The following is a 25744-nucleotide window of genomic DNA, read 5'->3' as shown; positions in this document are numbered from 1 at the left end:
AAAGATATTTAGTGGACCTTGAGGAGATCTTTGTTGAATTTGACAAAACGTATATTGGATTGAAAAATAGCTGACTACACCTTTAAACTAGTAGTTCCCAATGGTTTTCAAAATAATAATACAAATTTGTGTCGCAGAACTTTGCATTTTCATTTTTTCCTGCCCCATTATCCATCTAACAATCACTGAGATATTGTGATCTTTTTACTTAAGGTAACTGATACTGGCTCCACCTCAACCAGCTACAATAGCTAATTTGTTATTAACACACAAAAGTGAAATATGAATATTGTACTTAAGCACAAATTTGACATACTTCAACTTGAGTATCTCCATTTCATACTACCACCACATGTCTACTCCACAAAATTTATCCAACAGCTGTAGTTACTGGTTACTAAATAAATTAAAATTTTACATACAAAAACATAAAATACTCTTGAAAAATATGATGCATAGAATTAACTACCCAGAAGTGTAATAAAATAGTTTCATAATCAGCTCCACCTTGAATTACTAGGAAAAAATGTCACATTTACACACAATACATCAGTTATAATAATTCAGTTACAAAGGCCCTTTTTACTTCTATGGGCCTCGCGTACATTTTGCTGAGAGGACTTCCTCTGTACTTTTACTTAAGTAACACTTTCAATGCTGCACTTTAACATGTAATGGAGTGCTTTTAAAGTGCAGTATTGCTATGAGTGACTTCTTCTACCACTGTTTACACATTGATAAATCAGGATTCACAATCTTATTGTATACTGTAATCAGGGTGAAAGTACTTTTTTTCATCTTTTAGTATTATCTATAGTCTTACTTTCAGGCTGCATACAGTACAACCTCCTGAAATATTTGAACCATAAAAGTTACACAAAAATTGGTTTGTTTAAAGTTAGGTGAGCAGTGGAAATTTCGCAAGTGACTGTAAAACAAGAAGCTACTTTTAAAGTGCATTGTTTTGTTCATAGCCTACCTCTATAGTTTACTTCAATGGAATTTTGAGCGCAGGACTTTTATCTGCAGTAGAGGTTGTTTTTATATCGTTGAACTTATATTTTTACTTTAGTAAAAGATGCGAATACTTGTGATAGATGAGGGCCTCATATTAAGAAGAAGAGAATTACGGGCTGTTGGACAGGCGGGATCTGTTCAGTAGTTGGTGGAGTATATGAGCATGAGGTCATGACAGAAAGGAGCCCATTTTTTGTTTGGCGTGAGATCAAGCAGGAGAGTGCAGTCACTGCCCCGCGCTGCAGCTCTCTGTGCACAATGCTTTGTTCATTTGTCACACAGCCAGGAGGGCACATTTCTCAATAGAAACTAATTTGTTTCTACTGAGCCCGCCAACTTAAGTCTGATGTTATCTTTTATGGGGCAGCTGTAGCTCATATTCTCATAGAAATAATGGGATTTTCTTAACAGAGCCTGAAATTTGAATGGTGCGTGAGGTTGGAAGTTAGCTGTACTACTGCAGTGATGTCATCTCAATGATGTGTGTGTGTGTGTGTGTGTGTGTGTGTGTGTGTGTGTGTGTGTGTGTGTGTGCATTAACTGCATATGCAAGATTTTTATGGGAAGGCAGGAGATGGGACCTTTGCTGTAGTTTCTATCCAAAAGCAGCACTGTGTCTTTCTTTTACCAGAACATTTGTCAGACTGAACCACCAAACTGTTTGTGGTTTGGAAACTTGGTTTAGTCGAAAGGAAACTCCTGAGGGCTTGTTTTGTTTTCCTTTTTTTTAATTTTTTTTTTTTTTACAGTCCATAGGAACATTCTTCCTAAAGTTGTATGTCAGGTCTTTTATGGTCTGAATTCAGAGAAGGCTACAGAAAGTAAAACAACAAACTTGAGAGATTTATTTGTTTATTTTAAGAAAGTCAGCTAAAACCTTAAACGTGATACAGTGACTCGCGAACACTTTGCAATTTTTGCTCTCCCTCTCGTACTTGTGGCCTTTAAGATTTCCTATATACACACATACATATATATATATATATATATATATATATATATATAAGGTGACAATCAAACGTGTGTGACTGATAAGAACCAAGCCTGCGTGTTTATGTATTAAAACGCCAAAGTCACACAATAACATAAACAAACTGACTGATCGAGGCAGTTTTCAACCAGCAACTCCGATATTCGGAGTTGCTGGTTGATATTCGGAGTTGCTGTGCGAGGTAAAAGTGCTGTTTTTGTAAGTGGAGTTGGGCTATGAAGTGACCATATAGTTTAACTATCTGTTAATTCCCTGTTGGAAAGAGCTCTCTGCTTGGGAAGGTTTCAACAAATAAATGAGACTTGGATTATACTGCATGAGTTGTGTGAGAGATCATATATAAAAATATATAAACCTAGTTTTGCGCTTGTTTAACGCGGTCCCCTATGACTCAAAATCATCAAGAATTTTCTCAGTTTTTGCATTCTTTGTTTACTGAAAATATGTGAGAAAACAGTTTTTGTCACACTGATAAGAAACAAATTCAACGGAACACAGGGTGAATAATTGATACAGAAATGGTCATTTGGGAGTTTAATTATTCCTTTAATATGAAAAATATTGATTATAGTAGCTAAATCATTTTTTAACAACTTTTCAGGGGCTGTAACGTAACACAATTCTGCTTTTGCAGTCTATTGTCTGTGATGCAGCTTTAAAATAAGTAAATAAATGAAATAAACATAAGTAATGAAGGCTAAAATGCTCTTTAGCATTCAAACAGTGGGGACAGACAGAAAAAGAAAGAGGGAGAAAGAGAGAGAGGTAGTCCTTTCCAGAGGCTACATGCTGTTCCTATTAACTCCTGCGAGAATGGTGATGGCAGCTGTTAGCCCCATGAGGTCATCCTCCAGGCTTGGATGGAGAATATAGGTCTGTAACCTCCTGAAGTCAACACACAAAAGAAACAGACTAAGACAAAGGAGAACTGGACGAGTGGAATTTATCTGAACAATGATGTGGAGAACCAGTGAATCCAGCAGCAACCACATGGATCCACCCATAATTGACTGGGTGGTGATGATGACTGAAGAGGAGGGCATGGAGCTGCACAGTTTATCATAGTCTGTTTGCGGTTTTCTGCAGTGCGCCATAAAGTAAAGAGACTGTCAGAGGCTGAGAGGAGTGCAGAGCCAACCTGTTAGCAATCAGGCCCGGTGGCTTATTAAATGCATCCATTGAACACCAGAAACAGAAAGAAATAAGATAAAACACAGACCTCATTTAGTTTGTATGTTATGATTGCATTCAGGATGGATCTGTATGTGTTTAGGCTACACCAGGTTAACTGAGATAAATGAAAGTAGTGAAAAAGAAGAAAAATTCGACATTTTGGGAAGTATTTGGTGTCTTGCCCGGACATTTTGGACACTCTACAGTATATTCTCTTTGTTGTTGTAGTTTGGATTCAGCCAGCCAATTCAGCCAATTCACAAAATAACACAAACAAACTGCCAATCAAGGCAGTGGTAGACCAGCAGCTCCAGTGTTCAGGGATGTAAAATAGTTGTTAGTTTTAGTTCGGTTCTCTGCTGGAAAGGGCTATCTGTTCTGGGAAGTGCAAGATCCGTTTTTGGATTCTTTGTTGGCATTAAAAATAAAGTTTTCTTCACAAATTCAACGTAACATGGGATGAATAAATGATATACAGATAGTCATATGGGGGATGAAGAATTCCTTTAACACAGAGAATTATCACTTGAGCCTTCACTTCTCAGTCAGCTCATTGTTTTGGAGTTCCAGCTTTGGTGTTTTGTGTTAAGGTTGTGACACACCAAGCCGACCCATGGCTGTCTGTCTGCATTGGGCCGATGGCGAGTATCCACGGCCTCTGTCCCACACCATTGGCCCTTGTTGACCCTTGTTGGCTTTTTTCCTACCAATTCAGCCTGTTGAATCAGTGGCGGCCATGGAGCCTGTCAGTGAATGAAATCACTCTGATTGGCCATCCAGCTCAATGCACGAGAAGAGAAACTGAAGTGAAAAATTGACTAAAAACAGCTAAAGTCAGGGGGTTCTTTCGACATTAGATTGTGTTTTTAACGTTTTAAGTGGCTAAGTAGTGACATGATGGTCTTCCGTTTTCCTGTTTTGAATGATGAATACAAACACCCACCATCTGCTAGTATAGAGGGATGTGTCTTCTCACACAGGCGCAGAATGTACATGCCGGTTGGCTGTCAGTTTGGTGTGTTCATATGCAACTTTTGGCCGAGACACGGCGATGTGAGGTGACACAGCAGGGGCTTTCATTACTTTCGTCGCTAGTTCTCTAATGTCAGCTGGGTCTGTCATGGCATTTAGTTTCATAGATCTGTTGATGAAATACATAACTGTACAGTAGACTATCCTACCTGCCCAGCACCAACTGGCATGTAGACAAAGTTAGGAGTTGGTGGAGACCATACACTGTATATCAAGATGGACGACCTGACAGCTGCCCCTAAGTGACGATATTCAGTCTCAATCACCCCCTGGTGTCTGACTGCAGTACAGGTCCTTAGCCCCACCCCTCCATGTTAGTCAATGGTCATAGGCCAAACTAAAAACTCAAAGTACACAGTAAGGAACTCCCCCACACGGATATTGCTACTTTGCAGATGAGGGCTCTCAATGACATCACCTTTGCAAGATGGCAACGCCCGTGTCCCAAATATTTTAACTTCACTTCAGCATAGAGGGGGTAAGTGGGGATGTGTCGTCCATCTCTATATACAGTCTATGGTGGAGGCCAAACAATGTACAAGTTGAGTAAGCATTGGATTTATATTTAAATATGAATGATAATATTTCACTGTGTCTGCTGGATGTCTTTATTGCATAACACGTAATGTTTTTGAGCAAGCACACTGCTTCATCTGGATTGTGTGGGTGTGATTTGATAACTTCGACTGACAGTTGCAACTCTCACCAGATTTTGAGCTGTCTCGGTGTACACTTTAATCAGAGAGAGAGGAGCACAGAGAAATTCAGAAATCTCTCATTTGAAATACCCAAATTTGACAGATTGTGTCATCATGTAGGACCCCACTGATCACAGTAAGAATCTGAATCTGAGAAAATACTGTATGTCCTTAGGGCCTTTAAAACATTTTGTTCCAGTGTCTTTTTATACACAGCTGATTTTGGGTGATAGTGTAAGTTGAGTTGAACTGCCTGCAGTCATTTTTGTAGAAACAGGTGTCAGGATTTTATAAATGGAGGATATCTCTCTCCGTGGAGCACAACGCCTCACTTGCTTCAGTCATAACACTGGAAATCTGGAGCTATATATATTTATTCCTCTGTTGTCTCCTAACTGCTGCACCTCTCGCCTCATTTATTGTAAGAGCGACTGCAAAATCTATTTAGCTGGCTCCCGACTGTTCACTCTCATGATACACTGTGCATTCAATCTGATAACTGTCTGTGTGTGTTCAGCAGTTGGACGTGCGCTGGAATGCCTTGTGTAGTAATGTGTGAGCCAGATGACAGTTATTTATCAAACAGCACTACTCTCACTCACTATCTAGGCTTTGAATCAGACCACAGTCTAAACACCACAGAGGGGACAACATCCAGCTGATGCTACAGCCTGAATTTTCTGTTTGGTTCTTGAAGTAAAACAGCAGTTTTGGGACACAGGAAACATTCATTTTTACTTGTGTAGGTTGGTCAGCTCACCACACTGAAATATCTCAACAAACATTGGACAGATTGATATGATATTTTGTGGAGACATTCATTGTACCCACAGTATTAATTCTGCTGGCTTGGGCAGTCCCCTGACTTTTTGAATAGCACCACCAGGAGGTTAACCATTGTGGTTCTGACAGGCGTATCTCAAGAATTATTATCTGGATTGCTCTGAAATTTGACTTTCACACACTTCTATGGATAAATTGTGATAACTTTGATCCCTTAATATTTGAGACAATGACATCATCCAGTACTTTGGTTTATGACTAAATAACAGCAAGAATAAGTTTAGAACTACTTTGTGTTTGGTGCTAGAATATGAACTAAGATTGTGAACAAACATCATCATTGTCACTACCCAATCGCAAACCAGAATTGATCCGCAAATGTGCAAAAATAGTTGGGGTCAGACACTGACCTCGAAAGTTTAGGGTCAGGACAGCCATTGGTCAGGGGTTAGGACCAACAAATCAGGTTATTGGTACAGATTGGATAGTAAAAAAACTTGTTTCTCACTGTGAAGATGCTGAAGTTAGCACTATGCCTATCTCTATATTCAGAATCTGTAGGAGCCGGGATAAGATTTTGGTATCATAAGTGTTATGGTTTCTGTTTGCAGTCCATTTGCAGTCAGAGTAGTGTTGACCGATCACGTTTGAGTGGCAAGTAAACATTTTGTGTGGAGAAACAGAACCAGAGAATGACGTCGCTACCGGAATGTCACCCATTTGTTTGCGGGCCTCTGTTTTGAAGCCATTGTGTTTTTTTGGAACCAGATGTGACTGTATTTGGACAAGAGGTTGGAGCTGTGGCAGAGTGAGGAGTAGATCTGAGTTATAGAGTGTGGCGATGCCTTGCTTACAGCCTGTCACTGAAGCTGCCCCACCCTTAACTTTGCAAACTTTGGGCCTAAATAAAATGTAAATGGGTGAGTTGTAAAAACATTTACATTAATGGCAAAACTTCTTTTAAAAAAAACATGTAAACATGTTTATTTTTGCTATTAAGTTTGGTGTTTTAATGTGGGTGTCTATGAGGATTGACTGTGTTGGGGCATCAAGTGGCCGTTTGATGAACTGCAATTTTTGGCACTTCAACACTGGTTTCATTTTTCAGCCTCGTGTTTGTAGCTTTGGCAGAACACATTGACCAAAATGCAATCTCAAAACCAATTGGCTGTTTGATGATAAGTTTTTGTTAGCTTTTTAAAGATTTGTCTGCATGCATATGCAGATATTTGTTTGTAGAGAGTTAGTAGAAATGACCAGTGTAAGGAAGAGGAGGTCTTGGCCTGGGTATCTGCCGGCGTCACCAGATCATCTGGAAATATTGGCCCTCACCACCAGAGGCCTACGGACGTCACTCGTCAGACATGACTCTAAGACTGGCACTTTTAAAGACTAATTGAACAGATTTTAAAGATTTTATGAAAAGCCATTAATACACATAGAAAATAATCACTTCTTAAATGGCAAAACTAACTAAAAATATTAGACCAAAAATCTTTCTCTTATCAAAAGTATAAATGGTTACAATAAATATTCATTTGATTTGTTTAGAATGACTGCTGAAAGAAAAGCAGACTAATACATGAGCTCTGACAGAGATAAAGAAACATTTCACACCATAGCGACATTAGACCAATGCTGATTACAAATGTTCCACTTTCCAGCTTCTTTTCTCTCCAGCATGTCGAGAAAACAATGTTCTGTAGAGAGTGCATTAGTTACACTGCATCTTGGATCAAAAAGAGCCTTTGTGTGAAGTCCGCTTAAAAGTCCATGGCTTTGATGTGGAAACGAAATCAGATCCCCATTTCAGCAATTTAAAAGGCATGACAAGACCACTGCATTTACAAAGAAATATGCAAAATGAATAATTAACTGTGAAGTGAGAAAATCTGATCGTTATACAAAACAGAAGACGGTACAAAAGAATATATTTTTACATAATGAAATTAAGGCATTTGTATATATTGGTGGTTTATATACAGCTTAGTTTTAGGTAGAAATGCAGCTGAAGTTTAGAATCTTATTGGCAGCATCTGAAAACCAGATATTAAAAATGATTCAGCTCTCCTGAGTGTCTCATGATTTTCTTGACCATCACACATGGAGGAAGAGTGAGTGAAGTGCCAGGAAACAACGTCCATCAATGATTTCACCTGTGTAACAGGCGCAATTCATGAAAAATGTCTCTAATAAACACAGAACCTGCTGCACAGTACAGATCCCAGGACCAGAAACACCATCTGTGCCAGTGTCTCTGTCCCACTGACTGCAAGCTGGACCTGCTTACTGTTAAAACCTGAGCCATAGCGACGTGAAAGATGTGTATCTCCCCCGCTGCAAAGCACCATGGGAGCCTGAAAAGACGTGGGCCTCCTCTGTGGTCGGTCTGGAGTGGACCCGTCAGTCGGTCTCTCTCCAATGAACAACAGTGGGTGTTTTCTGTGATCCAGTTCAGTCTTGAAGAGCTCATACTCCTTATGTGGCAGCTTGATGCCCAGCAGGGTGCACCCATCTGTGGGGGTCAAATCCTGCTCCACGCCGACCTCCCAGCCGCCTGAGCGACCACACTTTCCGGGTCTCGTCCCATTGAGCAGCTTTGCTGTGGGCTCCTCAGCAGCTGTGACTCTCACCTGGATGATCTTGAAGACAAACTCAGTGGCTCCTGAGACCTTGGCGGAGGGGTTTCCCTGAGCGTAGTGGCCCGAGGCTCTTAGGGTGAAGGTGGGCGTAGAACAGGCGGGGTCCGAGTAATGCCGGTAAATGCCCTCCCATGCGTGCTGGTCTGGATCGAAGGTAAAGTCACGGGTGAGGAAGAGGACGTTGGGACGTGTTTCACAGCGTTGGCTGACCCAGCGGCCGGTCAGAGACAGAGGAGCTGCGGCGCTACGGGGCAACACAGGGGGGCGCTGCTCTGAGGAGCGGTACACCAGGGCACACACGGGGCAAGGGTGGATGTGATGCTGCAGAGAGTAACAAACACAAATTGATCAAGGTTAGCATTTAATAATATTTTCATCTTTGACCAAGTTATTGTTGTCAGTGTTTTTGATTACTTGCTTATAGATGCAATATGTGATTTTGGAGAAAGACAGTCAATTGTTGAGTCTCATTCCCAGGTCAACAAATATTGATGCTTTTGACAGGTGGTTTGGTCCAACCGTCAACCCAGAGCATCAGTATTGGAAGACATGGAAATCCGACTCTACAATCAGCTGTCTTTCTCCAGAATTGCATATGGCACATTTAATAAATTACCAGTCACTCAAAAAATCAAATTATTTTATTTAAAGCAAAAACAGTTATTCAGTTAATTAATTAGGCAACAAACCAAAACTTTAGGGAAAAGTAAAGTTAATACCATTTCTGCCCCTAAATCTTATACACCGGACCTTTAAAATGCTCTAGCTCAGGGCACGAAACCTGAACTGCTTTACTCTTGAGCTGCTAACACTATAAGATGTTTGAACTGTACCTCTTCCTGCTGTTGTAATTAATTCTCTTCACCTCTTTTCTGCTCAGCTCTCTGGTAAATTAAAAAAAAACGCAGTCGTGTCTCACCATGGTGTTCTGCAGTGGCTGTTGGTACCCTGTAGGTCTGTGCTGAGTCCTCTGTGTCCAGTCAGTGTGAATATCCCCTAATAGCAGCTCCTGGACCTTCCCTCCATGGCTGTGGTGCTGCGTCTCCACCCGGATCAGTCCCATTTCCATCATGGAGAAGCCCAGTGCTGCCAGACATCCCCTCCCTGCCCTCGTGTTGTACAGCTCAAACAGCTTCCCTGGTACGACTTGGCTCAGGGCCAGAGCCACGCAGGTCTGCGACAGACCGGAGGCCAGCCTCTGCTTGGCTGCCAGGCTGTGGACAACAATTCCCACCTTACTGAGATGGTGTTCAGCTTCGGTGCCCCCGCGGGTGATCCAGGAGGCCTGGCGCAGACGAAGCTTCCCCCTAATCAGCAAGGAGTAGGCCGGGTCCTCACAGCCACTGTCAGTGTAGTAGTGCTGCAGAGCCTGGAAATGACGGCTGGGGTGGAAGGTGTAGGAGCGGGTGAGGAACTCTGGACCGGGCCGAACTTCACACCTGAACACAGAGGAATGAAATGAGGTAAAATAAGATTAGTGATTGGTTGTGTCATGAATAGATTTCAGGCATTAGTAAGCAGAGGTTAGTTTTACTGCCATTTTCAGTGCACCATTATTTTTTCCTGGTCTGCACATCTACGCTGAAAACAGAGTTTCTTAAAAGAAATCCTAAAATCAGGGATGAGTTTTACTAAAGGTTCATTTTCTGTGATCTAATAAACAGATTGTGTGTGGACGAAAGGCCAAATGCATAAAAAAGCAAAGTTTCCAAAGATATTCCAAGGATTTTTAAAGTTTCCCAGGATTTTACCAGTGCTCAAAAATCAAATTAAGTCCTCATTTTTATGATTCAAGACTGACCAAAGTCCCAACTCTCAGCGCTACAATCCTGGTGATATCTGCTTTAATTCAAATTCTGAGAAAAAAAATCTTTAAATATAGATACCATTAATGCACAAAGCATAAAACAATTTGATACGGCTAGGTGAATGTGGACAGAAAGATGATAAATTAAAGAACACAACATAAATCAAGGATGGATAACTGAATTGGCCCACCGAGAACAGGTCCAGGGACTCAATGTGTCAGGAGGCCCCTTGGCCTTTACTTACAAAATGTCAAATTAACACATAACAACTAGAAAGAGATTCAAATAGACCACAAAGATATTCAAAGACACAAAATAACTACAAAACGGGCAAAGTGACCACAAAATCTATGTTTCCTGCTCCTGTGTAGGAGAGGTGTTGGGGCCCTTTGCATTACTGTACCCAGGGTCTCCTTAACTCATAATCTGCCCATACATGAAGTGACTCAGTGAGCTTCCCTGACATATATTCTAACAATTTCTGTAACTCTAGCTTGGGCACTTCATTGCTACAACAGTTTAAACTGAAAAAAGATAAATCACCTTGTTGACACCCATGTGCCATCCAGTCTTGGGGGGATGTCTGCTGTGATTCTCACTCTGTCCTGTGGGCGGCGGTACTGACAGTCCTGCTCCCACTGCAGACTGTCACTCAGGTTGGAGGAGGAAGTAAAAGAGGCTGTGGGCACCTCCCACAGTTTGCTCCCTGTTCCAGCCACAAACACAGCTACAGAGGAAGAGAAAGTCATAAGTCTGTGAGTAAATATTATCCCACCAGATAAACACAGAGGCTCCATTACACTTTATTTAGATTTGCTGGCTGATTTTGGATGGATGCAGGAAATGAGAGCACCAGAATGTTTCAACACAGATCTTTATCAGCCTCCTTCATTAGAAAATGAAGGGAACAGATAATAGCCAGGAGGGAATGTTCACATCTTCTCCCTGTTACATCTAAACACACTTCTGGTTGACTGCAAGCTGTTTCAGGGCTGTAATTTTGGTAAATTTTCCATGTAATGAGTGGTGAGCGGATGCTATAGAAACCATACATAGCTGTGAATCAGGACTTTGGCTGAGGTGCAGACAGTTTTGGCTTGTCTCTCCTGCAGCTGCAACACTCAGGCATTGTTTAGGGGGTGTGCTTGGAGGCAAGAGGTGTGTGTGCTCTTTGTAAATGTGCATTTCTATCATCAAGATAACGCAAACAGTGGGTCTCTGACAACAGCAGGCCGGCTGAGCCAAAACGCATCTGTTGATAATATGATTCAAAATATTATGATGAATGCTCTCACTTAAGTTTTCCCAAACACTGACAGTTGAGTAAATGTAAATGAAAGCATTATTCACTCTGTAACATTTATTGATCTGACACGTGCACATCTGCAGTCTGTCTGCCTGTCGTTGGTCATAACTGCACTTTCTTCTTTTTGTGTGTATTGTTGACACGGCAAGGCCGAGTGTTCTGATCTGGTTTCAGTTGAGACAAAGAGGATTTTCTGATTGCACCCTCATGGTTGCAACATGAGGAAACCCACTGGGGCTTCTCTCTATAATATGCACATTTTTCTCTGTGTGTGTGTGTGAAAATGATGGTTCCAGTTTCATTCTTTCAAAACCAATGTCAAAAAGTGATGCCTCTATCCCCTGTTTTCTCTTCAACTTGCAATTTCTTGTTTTTATCTTGCAGTCTCTTGTATTTGTATTGGTTAATTTCTCCTTTTACATGTCAGTTTTTGTATGAATTAAAAAAAATAACAATAATCTGTCAAATTGTGAATTTTATAGCTGCTGGTAGGCATATTTTGTTACCTGTCTCTAATGCTTCTTTTACACATCCTGTAGTTTATAGTAAATTAGTGCGATAACCAACATGTTCTCATCCTGTCAGGTTCTGCTTGTGATTGTCACTACTCACACATGCACTACATTCAGGAACATTTATGTCTTGTGCCTCTTCACATATGCAATGCTTAAATAGGAACACAGAGGCCCCGCTTACATCGTGATGGGTTGATAGAAACACTTTGCCAATAAGACCATTATTTTCCTATGGTATGGTGCACCTGGCTTGTGCTCCTCTTTTGTGCTGCACGTTGGATTTTTGAAATGGTTTTTAGACTCTCATAAAAGTTAAATATTCTCAAAGTTTCAGTGCAGGGCGTGGAGTGGCAGCACTCATCAACGTCGCACTTGGATCAGGCGGCCAATCAGATCTTGAAAGATGTGGGATTTACTTCTGTTTTGATGCCAGTATATGTGGTAGAAATAGTGGGACAATGACAAATGCAAATGAGAGGCTGATTTTAGTGGTATTTAATTACAATGAAGGTCACCCAATGATTCACATGCTAATTGGCAAGTGCATGCACTTTCTCACAGTGCGTGAGTGGCCAGGTGATTCTCTGGTGAGTATCAATTTTAAATAGGCTGGCTAGTTAGCTGTTAGATTGGGAGTGTGTAGGGGTGTTAAATCTCACCATGATAGTTTCAGATAGGCTACTGTCATTGAGAGACAGACCACGTGTAAGGAGGGGAATGGGGGAGATTACAGCAGATCAGCTTGTGTGTGCTTTTTTGATAATCACATTTGATCGACCGGTTGTGCATGCAGCCCTGCTCCACAGGCACACCGTGTTATTTTGCCCAATGGGTCTTGTGGACGCCAACTGCCATAAAACTCCACAGAAAAATAAGCAAATGTGGCAAGGCCTGATGTAGGCTGATGTGTACGCCGTGGAAGATGTCTCTATTTTCAGGAATGTGGAGGGTTAGCAGCTGCTTTTTTGTCTGATTCCATTTTTCTTGTACTGCATTTGTGTATTAGATATCAAATCACCTGCTAGAGCATTGGCACAAACTGTGATGAATTCATGGATTTCGATACATCTTCAGCAGATTCTTGTGATTGGTTTTCTTCCTCCATGTGAAAGTATCACACTTGTCCCTCAGTGTTACTGCTTTCATTTATAACTGGCATTTTTCCTTAAATGTTACTAGATGCTGAGGTGGGAAAATGATGCTTCAGGTTGTCCTGAATAGCGTTCCCTGCTCCCATTCAAACATGAACCAATGCAAGAAATGTTTCTGAAAGTCTCAGGAATAGACTGCATGTGTGAAAGGGGCTTAAAATAAATGTCTGCTGACTGTTTTATATTTAACGGGCCAGTTAGATAACATTTTGTGAGTCTCTGCCATAAGAGAAATCCAGAAACTTTAGTTTTAAGTCGGCGTATCCAGCTTACTTTTTCCTCTATTTCCCTTTTTCCTTCTCGCTTATTCCCTCTTGCTTCACTTTATCCTCACAGCGCTGGCATTCTTGCTCTCACTTTCTCAACTTTCCTTCGGGGTCATCTGTGGTAGACAGCTTTATGGGTGTAATCTCACTCCACTTTTTCTCTCCCTTGACTTTAGATGCACTTGGGGAAAACATCACCTGTCGAGCCTCCAGTTGAGCTGGGAGTTTTAGTTGTAGAGCCACAGATCAGTTTGTTCTCTTGCGACTGAGCAGATGGAGCCGAAGGAAAATGGGGACTTTGATGGAAATTTTTGGGGGATTTTTTTTTTTCTGTAAAAGGCTCCCAAGATGGCGGTGGACTGATCGGCATTTATTAACCTTGTTAGTGTCAGAGGGAGGATATTTTCTGTAGCCCTCAATCTTGGAATGCTTCCCATATGCTGACCACAACCACAGACATGTGTGCCGCGCAGTCATTTCCTAGCATCCCTCCACCTGACACACACACACTCACACAGTTTGGATAGTTTGAAGTCACACACCACAAAACCAAATTTAAACTCAAGGCACATTTCTCCTCCTTGAAGATGTCTGTCAATTTGTTGATATGATTAATATTCTTTTCCCTGTCAAAGGCATTGAAACATGTTTGCAATTTTCCCCCATGCGGCGTTGTGTTTGTTTATTCTCCATGTCACTGCAGCTGGCGAGGGAACCCGGTCAGTCAGACCCAGCTGCGCTCCCACGGGAGAGCTTGGAGCAGAAATGCTAATCAGGATTAATTAATTTCCACCGCTCCTTGCAAGTCATCCAGTCGGTCTGTTTTGTGTTATCCATCCTTTGTAGCTGCATGCAACATGTTGCCTAAGCGGTTACTCACGCACAGTGCAGTGAACGGACAGAGAGGCGAGAGTCGCAGTATGTGATGTGGAGTCATTTTGGGCTGCTATATTTGAGTTTCTGTTTTTGCCAAAGCATTTCTATAGAGTTTCTTGAGGTCACTTGTCATTCAGCCCCTTTTCCTCTCTTGGATCTCATTCCAGTCGGGCATATGGTTGCATTTACTAAGAGAGTACTCATAAAAGCAAAGCTTAGTAAAACAAAATTGCTCATTGTGAGGTTTTAAGTATTCTTCTACAAAAGAGCCTATTCCGACCACAAGTGAGGCGATGCTGTAATACATATGATAATATTCAACCCCCATCCCAATTTGGAGGAGATGTGGGACGGTTTGAGTTGATTCACTTCCTACATAGGCAGTCAGATGTCATTAGTTTTACCCTGAAATGGTTCCCACTGATTTATTGTCCCACTGTGGTCCCTAAAACCTCCCCCATAATGAAGTCTGCACCTCCCTGTCACAGTATGATGCTTGATGCATCTTTCAGAAAGAGACTTTATGTATTTCTACCAATAAAACTCCCCGTAAGGCTGATTTAACGCTGATGTGAATAGTTACATTTATAGTTCATGTTGCAAGTTTGTTAGGTACAGGCAGGCAGCAACCTGTGGGGCTGAAAAATTGAACAAATGTGCCAAAGATTGTGGTTCCTCAATCGCTCACTTTAGGTTGGCTCCAAAAGCAAGTCAGTCCCAATAGACCCCCATGTTAAAATGCCCAACTTTACAGCAGAAATGAACGTGTTTACAGCCTGATTCAAAAACCACTTTGATCTCTGTAGCTAATTTCAACATTTGTGACAGTTGCACAGAGGAGGAATTTAGGTCCGATCCACCCCAAGCTCCCCTACAGCTCCACTCTCTTGTCCAAATATGGTCACTTCTGGCTCCATGAAACCAAGATGGCAACAACCAAAATGCAAAACTCGACGGTTCAAAAAGTCAACAAACCAGTGGGTAGCGAGGTCCTTTATTTTCAAACAATCTATGAGATACACCTACCTAATACAGTCTAATACAACCGTCCCGCAATAAATAAACTGACAATTGAGCGTACATGTGAAGAATCTAGGTTCAAATGTGAGTAAAAAATGCTGTTTATTTTAATTATGTTGGTGTCAAATATGAAAGCTCATTACAACAAACGATTATCCAGCTGATCGGGGACATCTGTGAGGTTTTTAGTGAAACCGAGAGCAGCTGTGGGTTTCACGTAGCCTCAAAACTAGAAGATAACACCAGAAAAAATCTATAAAGTGCAACACTAAATATTAATTCAAATTAATTTTCACTCAGGTTTCCACTTAAATCACTTCAAGTCAAACATGTCACTAACCTCCATGAGATTCAGCACATAATAAGTTCACTTAAGCATTACAGGCCATAAATACACAGGCTCCTACCACATGAAAGGAGGAGTCAGCACTTCTAATCCAATACACTTTTTGTCAAATTCAGCGAATATCTCCTCACAGTCTGCTAGTTGTTTGTTCAGTGAGTGTGTTGAAAAACAAATTCCACTATTCATACACAGTCCTAGCTCTTTAAATGGAAAACAAAATGGCTTGGACTGAGACACAAAACACTGTTCTAGCCAAACGAGCACACATGCTCATGCAGGTGAAGCCGATTATGCTGGGCAGGGTGTGACAGGCTTCAAAGTTGCTACTGGCAACAAAAATATCCTTGTTGTTGAAGAAGCCCCACAACCTGCTGCGCTAACGACACCCTCTCAGACTCAGAAACATTGATCCTCAGAGGCCGCAGCCCTGGTAGAGAACTGGTGTCTGGTCTTCATGCCGCTGATGATTAGATTGTTTGTCTGGGAGTATTACTCTCGGTCAGATATTTGATTCTCTAGATGTATTATCTTTTTTTTCTTTTCACATACTTTGTTTTTTTTTTTAGTCTTTAAACTTCTCCCATAAGCTCCATTATCCTTTTATGTCTAGTGGCGACTGTTGCAAGCTCGGCTGACATGAAGTGGAACGATTTTTTAAAATCTCTTCCATCTCCTCATCAGGGAGGGTTGATGCTTTCTGTGGTATTTTTTGCTGTACTGCCAGCCATTCAAGTGTGAAGTTACAATATTAACCCAGTCACAATCTTCAGCAAAAACTAAAGCAACAAGAGCAGCGATCTTCTGCAAAAAGAGCTACCGTCAAGTACAGAGTTGGTAGTATCAGTGACTTCACCTTTAAAAGATATGTTGATATTTTTTCAAGTATGTCTATTAACAACATTCAAGTGCTCATGTGAATATTGAAACAGATTTTCCAGTAATCATTCCTCCTGTTCATACTGGCCATTACATCCCTTCCTAATGTACTACCACTGTGATATCTGTAGCTTTGCTGTTGTTTTATGTCTTCTTGTGGTTGTTTTGCATCCTTTTTGGTTGTTGGAATTTCTTTGATTGAATTTTGTCTCTTTGAGATAATTTTGTCATTTTACTGGAACTTTGTAGTTGTTTTGTATCTCCTTTAGGTTGTTTGGTGTCTTTTGTAGCCATTTGTGTCTGTTTGGAGTAATTTTGTGTTTCTTTTAGGCTATTTTGTGTTATATTTAATCATTTTTCTGTCTCAAAGTAGTTGTTTTTTGTCTGCCTGTCATTATTTTATGTCTTTTCACAGTCGGTTAGGTCTCTTTGCAGTAATTTTGTGTATTTTTGGCCTTTTTTCTGTCGCTTGCAGTCATCAACTATTGACTTCCTAATCATTTGTCCTGGTTATGCTGGTTATTACATCATCCTTTTCTAATGTGCTTCCAGTGTAAGAGATGGAGTACAAATCCACAATTCTGGTCCTCGTGTTGTACAAAAAATTGTCAGATTTTTTTTATATGAAGCTTATTTGAAGCTTCATAAGTCTTAGTCACTTAAATCAAATGGGTGTCTTCCAAAGTTGAAGTTGTGTTTAGCATGAAGTGACATTTGAAACACTGTTTGGGAAACACAAAGAGTTAAACTTTGTACTAGAAAGGATTCTCTTGAGGGTCCGAATAAGATGAGGAAAAGTCTGTTTCAGTGTTCATGTGGGCACCTGACTGAATGAGACACAACCAAACTCTGATTGCCACAATAACACACAAAGACAGGTTCTAATGTTATTTTAAATCATAAGTCTCAGGGCTATTGATATGTTTATGGACAGCAAGATTTATCAATTGGTTTGAGTGCAAGCCTAATTAAAAAAGTGCACAGGAAGCTGTTGTTCTGCTGTGGTTGAAAGGGTTTAGACACTTTGTCCTCCTGCTCTGCTGCAGTAAACATGATGTCATTGTCCAGAGCAGCTGAACAACAAACTACAGATCTTAATTACTGGCAGAGACAACACTCATCCTCTACATTTGTCCTTATGCAATATTACAACTCTCCCACAAGGGGTCAGCGCAGCAGCCTGTGACCTGCGTGTGGTCTGGACGGTCAGTCTATCATCACCACCAACACTGCCGCCACCGCCGGCCCTCCCTCCAGCTGACTGATGAGCAGCCAAAGTAATCTACCTGTCTTTGAGCTCCCATATTCATCAACACACACTCACATGCATGGACGCACGTTGACAAAAACACACTACACACATTGATTTACAGCACGCTGCAGAAGGGATACCATTTATAAAGGACCTCCAGGCTGCACTCTGTTTGTTTGTTTGCATTTGTGATTACGGTTTGGCAGCCCCTTCGCTCTCCTCTCTCATGTCTCATCCACAGCGCCAAAGTTAAAATACAGTTTTATGTACTTCTTTATTTGGAGCTATCCTGGAAAAACAAGAACCAGATCCAGCCACTTTTGATTCAGGGCTTGCAGCAGGAATCAAGTGCTTGAAGTTTAAGTCAACCCTGCGCCTCGTTCAATAGAGAGAGACGCCTTTGTCTGCTTCATAGCTGCTTCTATTGAGGCTTTTAACGGAGAATCATTAAACTGCCAACGTGGAGGTAGTGAAGGTAAAAGAAAAAAAATGTTGGTGGTGCACTGAAGTGATGGCAGAGTAGCACCAACTCCTCCATGTTCCAGTATTTTAACTGCTTCCTCATGTGTTTCCTACTTTATTTTACTACATCCTCTACCCATTTCCCTCAGCGTGGTTACCCCCGGTGTCCCATAAAGCCACTTTCTCATCTCTCTTTGCCTCAGTGCTGCAGGACAAAACCTTCAAAACTGTCCCTGAAGTTCCTGTTGCCCTCCTGGCCCTCCTCCCCCTCCGCTGATTACCACTCCCCTCCCCTGATGAAAAAGCCATGATGTTTACGGCTCATTTCTCCTGGATGGATTTCAGATTCCTCCCTTTTTTTCCTTGTCTTTGTTTCGTTTTTTTCTCCCTCTGTGTGTCTGTCAGTGTTTGATGAGGTGAATGAAGTCGGTCAGGAGGACGAGGCTGGGGTGAGGCTCCTTCATGAGCCGGGATGACAAGATTAGTGAGGTGCGTTTTTAGTGTGTGATGCTACAGTAGCTCAGAGATTCTGCTCATTCTACGTATTTAGGTGACTGTTTCACATTCTTCACAGTTCACAGCTGCTTTTTCAGTCGCTGAGCTGTCCTGCAGATCTTGGATAGGTGTGAGACAGTGATTTCCAACTTTATTATGGCTTGGGAATCCTTACAGTGAAACACTGTCTGCTTACAGTCCCTCATCACAAGTTGCATGTGTTGCATTTCTTTAACATGGAAAAAGTTTGGCACAAAAGGACTTTTAAGATTATTTTTTACTCTTGTGATGGTGGACTACCTTATGAGCAGCTCTGTTGTTCTGTATAGTAAAAGGCACGGATCAGTGATGGGCAAATCACTTGTTTTACTCTTTATAATTTACTTTACTTGTTTAAAAATATATATTATTAATTACTCAGTTGCAACAATGACTTTCGCAACAAAAAATTGTCTGCATCAGAAATTTAGCACCAAATTCTCACAACAGTTGCCATGACCCACATCTACAAACCCTTTGGACCCATATGACTTGATGTGATGCAGAGGACACTGACTGGGGCAACATTCTGTAAGCGCCGTTATGAAATTAGATTTAGGATTTCAATTTATGGACACAAAACGAAAAAAAAGAGAGAGAAAAAGTCTTGCTTTACCAGACAACTGGTAAATCAAGTCCCCAGGAACAGCAAGTCAATTTGATTTTTTTAGAGGTATATCAACTTCCCAGCACAAACTCTTAAACAATCCTTTTTTAAATCATTACTTCATAAAAGTTATAAAATTGACTAATTGCTAAAATCAAGACTTATTTTCCTACTTTTAGGAGGTGGGATGAAAGGATACATTTGCATGCATGCTCTGTGGGACCATGGATTGTAACATTATACCTGTAAGTTGAAGTTTTTTAGCAACTTTTATAGTAATTAATGAGGCCACGCCTCAAATGCTGTATCCAGTTCTCTCTCTACATCCATGTAGTAAAGAATATCTGCATGGCTGCATATGATGATCTGATGACGTGTCTCAGTTGTTTAACAGTAAACTTACATAATAATTGTCTAAAGGTGCCTTATAACAGAAAACATGTCGACCCAAATGTGTCAAAAATATTTGAAAGTTACTGTAGAGTTAATGTATTCATTGAATTTGAAATTGTAATTCCTGTGACTTGTCAGTAAGCAATGTGTTACTGTCCATCACACGGTCTGAGGACAGCAAACAGAAACAGCGCTACAGTACCCATTTTCTGTCTCTCCCCTCTTTCCTTGTCGCCAAAGTCAGGCGAAGGTCAGATTGATTTAGAGGTTTTTCAAAGAACATGAGGTCTGTTGTTGTGTTATTCTAACCCTAAGTCCCCCTTCCTTTTTGGGGGGCTTTAACTCCAGCATCACATAGCGGTCTCCAGGACCAGGAGTCCCCCTCTGTCCCTGGGGCAGTGCTTGGACGGCCGCTGTTGTCTTTTCATCACAGCGTAAGCTAGTTAATCCAGCGGCCTCGTTTATTTAGAGAAGGGATCTACTGGGGTTTGCCCAGTGGACGCTGCTGCCAGTTCCACTGCGGTTAGCGAACTCTGGCTCCTGTTCACAAAGCATCAACACACACGTCGTCCTGCTGTGTCTCACACCCTCACCGTGAGTAACACAGCTGCCACATCGAGCCAACACAGCCACATACTCCACCAGTTTCTCAGCTTTTCATGTGGACGATTAGATTTTGTGCTATTAGACACTAGAGAGGATTCCTGATTATAAAAGCACCTGATATCGAGGTGTCTCCTCTTGGTGGACGGACAATGCAGTTGAGATGTAGATAGTGGACAAAGGGAAGTTGATGGTCCATTGATGTCTTCGAGTTTAGATTACATCAGTTTCACCTTAATCCAAAAGCTCGGTTTGGAGACGTTTTGGGAGATCTATTTAGTGGCTGTTTCATGTACTTGGAGAGTTTGAAATTGGACTATTTAAGGCCAAAACATGAACACCACATCCAGGGTTTGATTTATATGAATATGATCAGGGTTTTTTTTTTTTCCCTTAATGGTAAAATAAGGCAGCAATGGGTTGGGATCACAACATGTTCCCATCTAGTCCGGTTCAGTTCTCAGCCCCACAACAGGAAATTCTTTTGTTAAAGAATCCACCAGACCTCATCCAAATATCTGGTGCGATCTCTTCCATGTGGCTGTTTCCCCTGTTTTTGTATTTTATTCTATTTTTTTTAAGATTATTGTTTGGACCTTTTAATTTACAGGATACTTAAAGCGTAAAAGGGAGAGATAGAGGGGACAACGTGCAGCAAAGAGCCAAGGTTGGAATCAGACCTGTGATGGCTGTGGCAAGGGCATAGTCATAGTCAGGTGAGCTACTGGGCACCCGATTTTTAAAGTTATTTTGTGTCTCTTTGTGGTTGTTTTTTGTGTCTTTGAGGTAATTTTGTGTGATTTTTTTTTTTGGTTGGCCGCTGTTGCTTTATAGTCATTTCATGTCTCCTTGTCGTTGTTTTGTCTCTTTTGTTGTCCTTTCAGTCTCGTTGACGTAATATTTGGTAGTTTTCTGGTCATTTTGTAATCATTTTGTCTTCTTGAGGCTGTTTTTTGTTTTTTGTTGCCATTTATGTCTTTTTGATGTAATTTTGTGTCTTTTTTAGTTGTTTTGTGTCTCTTTGTATTAATTTTGTGTCTCCTTGTGGTTGTTTTGTGTCTTTTTGTAGTTGTTTGGGTCTCTTTGGTGTAATTGTGTTTCTTTCAATTCCTTTACATATTTTTGTTGTCTCTTTGCATCTTTTCATGGATAGCACCTCATAATTTGAGTGAAATTTTGCAGATGAAGACCAGGGGGGCCCCTGGGCCTGTGCCTGGTAGGCCTGTTCAGTAATCCATCCCAAGGGTGCCTAGTAAATTGCAAACAGCCAGTATGAAGTACACTGGATTGGAAGCTTTGGAAGCTCAAAGAAATGACATTATATTTGTCAAAACTCATCTGAATGTAAATTTTGTGGTCCAAACATTTCTGCTTTGATATCAACATTAGCTCCTTAAATTAATTCCTAATCGATTCTCTGCTGAAGAAGTTCTGAGTTCTTTCTGACATCTATCAGAGACTCAACCTCGTCTGTCTCCTCTACTAGACTTGAGTGGTGAAAAAGAAAACAATCCACAGATACCAGTCTACCACTAAAGCAGTGAAGGATGGATGGAAGGAGGGGTGGTGGTGCTGGGTGATGATTATAACTGGGCAGATGTCTCCTCCTGTCTGTCTCCCACCGCTCATCACCCTAACCAGCCCTGATGGCCAAAATGCTGTGCTTCCGCGACAGAGGCTGCAGCGGCTGGACAATCAGCTCTGCACAGCAGCCTGAGGTGAAGTCAGTAATGGCTGTCTCCTGTTATTCTAACCATTAACATAATGGCAACATTAGTTCCAGGGTCACGCTTCTCGGCTCCGAGCGAACCATTGTTTAAAGGCACCAGCCGCAGCTCTAAGGCTCCTCTGCTCACCACAGATCCACTTTGAAGACACACAGAGGACGAGAGGGGGAACACAGACCGGCTATTCATAAGTCTAACGCCACCACTGTGTTTTTATTTGTCAAAGTGCAGATCCACATTGAGCTCTGCAAATCATTTGGATTGTGACAAATTGCATAATAACTTCCTCGTAATTATGAGTTTGGCCGTTATAATCTCTTCCTTTTGTGTCTCTTTGTGCCACCATGTGTTCTTTAAATTAAGTCTGCAAGTGTTCAGCTTATATCTCACATGAGAGAGCATTTACCTCCTTTTTTCATACTGCAAAAGCTTTGGATTACAGGCGGAAATCTGCTGTGATCTTTGAAGATCAGATTCTAAATGGGAGATTTACAAGTTATTCTCATACTGAGGAATACAAACGTTTTCTTATAGACCATTTTTAAACACCATCATCAATGTAAGCTTTCTGAAACAGTTTTTTAGAGCATTTCTCTTTAAAGTGGGATCAAAATCAGGCTAAAAAATTGGCCTTTTATTAAATAAATAAGGTAAAATTTGCCCAAAAGTATTAGACCAAAATCTCTGCATCCATGGGACTAATTTAAGAAAAATCTAGTATTCAAAATGCTGGAAAACTTTAACAACACACTGTCGTCCTGCGAACAGCGCCTGAACTCACCTTTCCACAGCCACAGCAGCCAGACTCCCCTCAACAGGTGACTGAAACGTCCATTTGACATGTTTACTGCTTCCACACGCTTCATCCACACACTCATTAGCTCAGAAAACAAACTTTGATCCTTGGGAAAATCCAAGACACAGAGAGTGCTCCTGTCAACAAGAGACGATCGTGTAGGAGATCACCATGACATGAGCACATGTATGAAGAGTCCAGTAATCCCTCAAATGAAACTCTGGTCTCCTGTTCAGCCAGCGGGGAGTTTCTTCTTCTTCTTGTTCTTCTACCTCCACTTTTCGGCTTCCATGGTCTGATAAGAAATCCCTCAGTTGGAACAATACACTTCATGCAACTTCTCCTCACTACTGCTTCTCTTAAGTGGGGAGAGAGAAAAATGCTTTCTCCCTCTGTCTCTTTCTCTCTCCACCCCCCTCTCTTTCTCAATCACTCACTTTAGCTTCACTACTGTGCGACTCAGTGGATCTGTTCCACTCCATGCATGTGCAGCAGACTGTGTGTGTGCATGTGAGCAGGAGTATTTTGTGTGTGTGCACTCCTGTCTGGCTCTTATAGTGTTGAGCTGAGAGGAGGGAGTAAGAGGGAGAGAGAGAGAGAGAGAGAGAGATGGAGGGAGGGCAGAGATAGAGAAAGTTTCTGTGTGTGTGTGTTTGTGCGTGTGTGTGTGTGTGTATGTGTGTGTGTGTGTGTGTGTGTGTGTGTGTGTGTGTGTGTGGAGGAGGGGGATTGAGCTTCAAACTTCCTAAAGCAAAGGCTCCAGGGAGCTTTTAAAGCAAGGTGCAAAAGGGCAGCGGTGAATAGGAGTTAACGCTGCAATGCTACACCACATCTGATGCAACACCCAAATTACATCAACCCAAAATATAACGTGTTTTCTCACTTACTGTAGCTCTGGTGGTGTCGAGCCTTGCAGATAGTTTTGTGTTGGTTTTGAGATGACCATCTCTGAGATTCCTGCCTCCACACAAAGAAAGTGAAGGTGAAAGGAATTTTCTTTGTTGTGTTTACAGCATTTAAAAAAGTATAAATATTAACAGTGTTGAGCAGTAAGTGTAACTAAGTGAAGTGCAACATTAATGTGATAACTTCAGTAGTGTAAGTTATTACAGTTTGAAATTCGGTGGTGATTACATTACAGTGGCTAATCAGTTTCCTTTGATCATCCCTTTTAATATTTTCCCACAGTATTATATATATATTATTCATCAGCTGCAGCCAACTCTTTATTGACGCTGTATGATGTTCACATAATGCAAATATTCAAACCCAACACATTCAATGGCATGGCAATATTTTTTTATATCTTATGCATCACTTTCTCCAAAATTTAGCCTAAAGACATGTTAGCTCTTTGGACACTTTTTCCGCTAGAATTTGTCTAAACATGTCTGAATATTCCATTTACTCTGGATAAATTACAGATGTGGATGTGGACCGTTTTCATTGGAACTGTGTTTTACCAAAGAAATAGTCCCAATGAAAACTGTTGACAGTGAGGTCTGTGGTTTATTGAGAGTAATGAGAACACTGTTTCTGGGAAAAGATGCTGCTGTTGATCTTTTAAATGTCATTTTTGCAATGCTGTGAGAACCACAAATGAAATTCCATTCATCACTATTTTATTGGGGTGGAGGTAGGAATTTTAGAGATAGATATCTCAAAACTTCTGCATATAAAAGAAAAACTATCAGCATGGGTTGATACCACTGGAGGTGAGAGCAAAAGTATGCTTTTTTATATATGTCGGGTGAACCAATTCTTTAAAGCGAGAGAACTTCAGAAGCAAGAAATATCTAAAGCTAAACCTGCAGCAGCTGCACTCACAGAGTTTGCAAAAACCCATATCACACCCCATTAGAAAGGCTCATGCACATACAGACGCTCCAGTCACACTGATTCATAGGCTCTGCGTACACATGTGGTCTGACGGGGCTGTTGACACTGTTGACCGCTGCAGAGGTAAAGACGGATTTCAAAGTGCCTGCCAAGCGAGAGTTGGCAGCACATCTACGAAGGGTGGGCTGACCGGAGCCCTGGCACGCAGTCAAGGGTGCGTGCACTCCCGACATGATTACACACACAGCCGATGGCCAATGCAATTGGGCTGAGAAATTTTACCACCGGTGCTGTGTTTTCTATGGCAGATTTGTAATGCATCATCGTGCTTATATTAACGTTTCTTTGCCAGTTGTCAGTTGGCTTAAATCTGTTCTTCATAGGACGTACTTTCAAAGTGTCTCACAGTCTTTATGCCACATCCTCAAGGTCATAAAAACACCACGTGAGTGGGTATTAAATGATTATGATTCTGTTTGTTTTATTTTACAATCTGGGTCTGATTTTTGTACTTTTAGCTGTTGGTCCTAGCTGTAATACTAACATTGCACTCCCTAAAGTTAATTTCTGAGATCTGGGAATGTTGCAACATCTCCAAAAAAAAGTCTGACAGCTCGAGAAATACAAGCGGTCATACAAGGTGAGAATTTTTTAAAATGACACAATAAACTTTTTTGGAAGAGAAACCAAGGCAAACTGAAAATATTATCAAAACAATTTACAGAGAGCATAACTTGATTACCTTAGTTGTGAACACATACAGTTTTTGTGGGCAGTCAGGAATTCTTACAGACATTTAGGGTGTGTTTGCCCTCAGTTTTTTCTCCAAAGGAAGTGTTTACCAATGTGGGTGCCTTAAGGACAGGCCAAGGGTGCTGCAAGCTTTGTATATTTCTATTTGTTTATTGTACCTTTTAATGTTTCTCCACATGAAACAACCATGTTTCCTATAAACAAGTAAATTTAGTAAATATAAGACATGTTACTGCTTCCTATATCTTTGTCACTGGCAACATTATTTCAAGTGGATA

At 41.1% G+C, this 25744-nt stretch overlaps 1 protein-coding gene across 1 annotated transcript; it reads right to left on the bottom strand.

The window, feature by feature from the left end:
- Positions 1 to 7077: 7077 nt before the first annotated feature.
- Positions 7078 to 23386, bottom strand: apcdd1l (APC down-regulated 1 like). Its single transcript, XM_042502826.2, has 4 exons — positions 22860 to 23386; positions 10688 to 10871; positions 9256 to 9775; positions 7078 to 8657 (listed from the first exon to the last, which is right to left on the bottom strand). The coding sequence occupies exons 1-4, from the start codon at positions 22954 to 22956 to the stop codon at positions 7884 to 7886; spliced, it is 1575 nt and encodes a 524-aa protein (XP_042358760.2). The 5' UTR covers positions 22957 to 23386; the 3' UTR covers positions 7078 to 7883.
- Between the last annotated feature and the right edge of the window lie 2358 nt (positions 23387 to 25744).

This window comes from Plectropomus leopardus, chromosome 2 (genome assembly GCF_026936395.1).
Source record: "Plectropomus leopardus strain MGB_pleo_1.0 chromosome 2, ASM2693639v1, whole genome shotgun sequence".
Taxonomy (NCBI): Eukaryota; Metazoa; Chordata; class Actinopteri; order Perciformes; family Serranidae; genus Plectropomus; species Plectropomus leopardus.
The sequence above is the reverse complement of the archived record's forward strand: the minus strand, read 5'-3'. Positions and strand labels throughout refer to the sequence as shown.

Coding starts and splice junctions, on each gene's coding strand:
- apcdd1l (XM_042502826.2), bottom strand. CDS start 22,956: ATGAGTGTGTGGATGAAGCGTGTGGAAGCAGTAAACATGTCAAATGGA. Junction 10,872..22,859: donor GCTGCTGTGGCTGTGGAAAG/GTGAGTTCAGGC, acceptor CTTCCTCTGTAG/CTGTGTTTGTGGCTGGAACA. Junction 9,776..10,687: donor GGCACATGGGTGTCAACAAG/GTGATTTATCTT, acceptor CTCTGTGTTCAG/GTGTGAAGTTCGGCCCGGTC.